We start from the raw sequence: 3,378 nt of genomic DNA on the forward strand, positions 1-3,378 counted from the left end.
GAACTACAAACATCCTTCTATGTAAAACAATATGTAGAGTAAAAAAAATTAGCAAAAAAAGATAAAAATATGTTTCTGAAAATTTAATTAAATTCGAAAAATAAAATTAAAATTAAAATAATACAAATTTAAGAAAAATTTAATTACAAAAACAAAAAATGAATAAGTTCTTAAAAACTAAGTGAAATTAGACAAAAAAATTTTCTATTTAAAACAAAAAATTTAAAAACTGGTGAAAATTATATTAAAAGAAAGAAACCAAATTAAATTGAGAGACACAAAGCAATCATGTAAGTTCTTAAAAATTAAATAAAATTAGTAAATATAAATTCTAATTAAAACAAAAGATCTAAAAATTTAAAGAAAATTAAACTTAAAGAAATAAAAAGAATAAAATATGGTTGCAAAAAGGAAATGAAAACACAAAAATACATTTTCTTTTTAAAACAGACTCTACGAATTAAAAGAAAATATAATTAAAAAAGAAAAAAATTAAATCAAAAAGTACTTAAATTAAATTTCTTAAAAGTAAATGAAATTAAAATAATATAATATATTCTTTTTTAAACCGCAGAATCTAAAATTTAATATAAAATTCGAATGCAACAAAAAATAAAGAAAAAACATCCGCTGCTCACTCAGCCATTGTCATTTTTGTCATTGTCATTACTGTCTGCAAATTGTCTTACAAAAGACTTGCAACTACTCCTATCTTAGCCAGAATTGCTCTGCTAGTCTTCGTCTTCCTATTCATCTTCATATAAGTATACATATTCATCTTCGTTTTCATCTCTGTATTCGTGTTCGTCTTCCTAGTCGTACTCCCCTCTAATTTCGTCTCCGTTTTCGTTTTCGGGTAGTCTTGATGTTCATATTCGTATTTGCTATTGTTCTCGAGTCCACCTTCGTATTCATGTTTACATTTATCTTCGTTTCCTCTTCGTGTTCACATCCGTTTTTGTCTCTATATTATTATTGGTCTTCGTTTCGTCGTCGTATGCCCCATCGTATTCGTTTTCGGTTAGTCTTCGCATTACTTTTCTTCGCAATTGTCTTCGTATTCTTAGATATATTTCTTCGTTTTCAGTTCGTGTTCGACTTAAAACTTCAATCTCCAAAAAGAGAATAGGGATAAAACACACAACCCGGAAGAAACCGCGAGCTAACCCGAGCTAGTAAATTTACCGACACAGTATGGCTCAATTAAAGAGAAGAGTTCACCAGTGCCAGGGCAGAGAAACTTGGATGGGTTACTATCCCTTTTATTTCAGAATCAAGTACAGACAATGAGAGGAGTACCGTGACTAGCGTCGCTTGATGCTTCATTGACCACCGTACCGTGGCCTTGGACGACCAGCTTCGAGCTTCAGCCTCCGAGGAAGCTGATACCACTGTAAAAGCGTTCGATAATGTCGGGCCGGGATGGCTAAACCATAAGCGAACATGAGACAGATTTGGTAAACCTTCACTACTCGAAAGCAACGTCGGCTGCTTTGCTCCTCTATATTACCAGGAGAGGATACGAGCTTATATTTACTCAAGAACCATGTGTTGTGCAGTAGGGGGTTTGAGAACTCAACTCTAATGCATAGCATGTCTCCCGCAGTGGCAGATAAATTAGATCATGCATTTTAATAAAGAAACCCTTTTCTTAATTTCTACTCATACAGTTTAGAGCCGAAGACACAGTGAGCCTGAGAGTGGAAATACGATTGAAACTACTTTGACTTTTGTGAAAGCCGTAATATGACATACTCCCCTCGTACCGGGAACGTGGGAATCGATTCAACGGCAACCAGAAGGTGTAAAACGACACTTGAAATCTAATTCATAGTAAAAATTCGGACTGGAAAAAAATTGCAAACAACGAATATTTATTGTAAAGTTAAAGTATAACTTGACATTTAAAATTAACGTTGTATTATTCTTCTTAACTTAATATGGTTTCACAAGCTCCGGTTTTCGCTTAACTGGCAGCCGGTTTTCCGGCACAAAGTGTATGTGTAGCTATTGGAGCTTTCACATGAGCCGGCAAACCAACTGCTGCTTAACCGGCGACCGGATCGGGTGAAACGCCACTTACAATCTATTCATAATCCAAGAGATCGTGTTTGCTTTGACGCTTCCAATTGAGTGGAAACAAGCGCTTCCAAATTTCATAGCGTGGCATATTTAGACCCTCTCGAAGCACGATTTCCTCGCCAATATCCAAGTAGTGTTGACGCTTAAAGCTAAAAGCACGCCAGCGTATATGGCGTAACTTGTCATCGCTCTGCTTATTGGGATCACTGAAATGAGTGTGAATAAATAGTATTTTAAATGCACACAAATTGCCAAAACACTTTAGCTGACGCACCCTTTATAGGCGAATGCTGTAAACATTCTGGTTAATTTATCGACGATTTTGATTTCGCGATCATCCTCCGTAAACATGCGGCTCACCGATGGTTCGACAAACAAATACATCAGATCGTCATGATGCACAACACCTTGGGATGATAGTTATGTGATTACGTGGGCATTAAGATGTTAATATTTTCTTTGTCCTACCAAAAGGTTTATCTGTGGGATAATAAATATGACTGCGCTGTCCTTGATAGCTGAAGCGGTAGTAGTAGACTTTGGTAGAGCGCGCCGCTAAATGCACAAAGCGATGTATTGCAAAACCAGTTAGGGCATCAGCGAAGAGCTGAAATGTGTTGGTTGAAAAGTAAAATGCTAATGGAAATATGTATTTCACTGATTATACGAACATCCACCAAAGGTTGCAGAGTGCCTGCATATTCCAACGACTCTTTGCCGAAATATGCAAATTTCAATTCCATGCTAATGTTTTGCGCACGTGGGCTATCTGGGTCGTAAAGGAAGCATACCGGCGCTACAGCCTCGAAATTATGCGCCAATGTCTTTAATAAGCGGGGATTCTCAAGAATTGCTAGAGGAGTGTAAGAGTATTGGTGTAGCTGGACTTTAAAGAAACAACAACTTACATATGGCCTGTCCCGCGAATTCATCCTTCGTCATGCCAGTTATGATGGGTATTTTCATAAAGTTGCCATTTTGATAGGACCAAACAGGATCCTCTGTGAGAAAGCGCTCCTGGCCATAGTCCGGTTCGATGACTGGTTTCCACAATATCAGCGGATTATTGCGTCCAAATTCGAACATATGCGGCAGCGTATTGGCATATTCGAGGTAATGTTTCTACAAATGCACAACAATTTGTTAGTAATTCCCCATATTTTACTTTAGCGCCAACGACAAACCGAGTGCAAACAGCTCATCATATCCGTTAAGTTTTCCGTATTGCAGTGCAGCAATGCCGCTTGACGTGTCGCCAAATCCAATTGCTCCGATGGCAGCGACCACTGCCCTGTC

General features: G+C 37.3%; 1 protein-coding gene across 1 annotated transcript; it reads right to left on the reverse strand.

Annotated features, from left to right (window-relative positions):
- Window positions 1-1,884: 1,884 nt before the first annotated feature.
- On the reverse strand, window positions 1,885-3,374 carry LOC108354412 (esterase S-like; the record flags this gene model as incomplete). The annotated part of the gene is made up of 6 exons (XM_017605603.1): window positions 1,885-2,288; window positions 2,357-2,489; window positions 2,551-2,689; window positions 2,754-2,935; window positions 2,991-3,204; window positions 3,267-3,374. Coding segments are annotated over 6 exons (978 nt in total), but the record flags the coding sequence as incomplete, so codon positions are not given.
- Window positions 3,375-3,378: the final 4 nt, after the last annotated feature.

The sequence above is a fragment of the Rhagoletis zephyria genome, unplaced genomic scaffold (genome assembly GCF_001687245.7).
Source record: "Rhagoletis zephyria isolate East Lansing unplaced genomic scaffold, Rhagoletis_zephyria_1.1 Rzeph_scaffold_35743, whole genome shotgun sequence".
NCBI lineage: Eukaryota > Metazoa > Arthropoda > Insecta > Diptera > Tephritidae > Rhagoletis > Rhagoletis zephyria.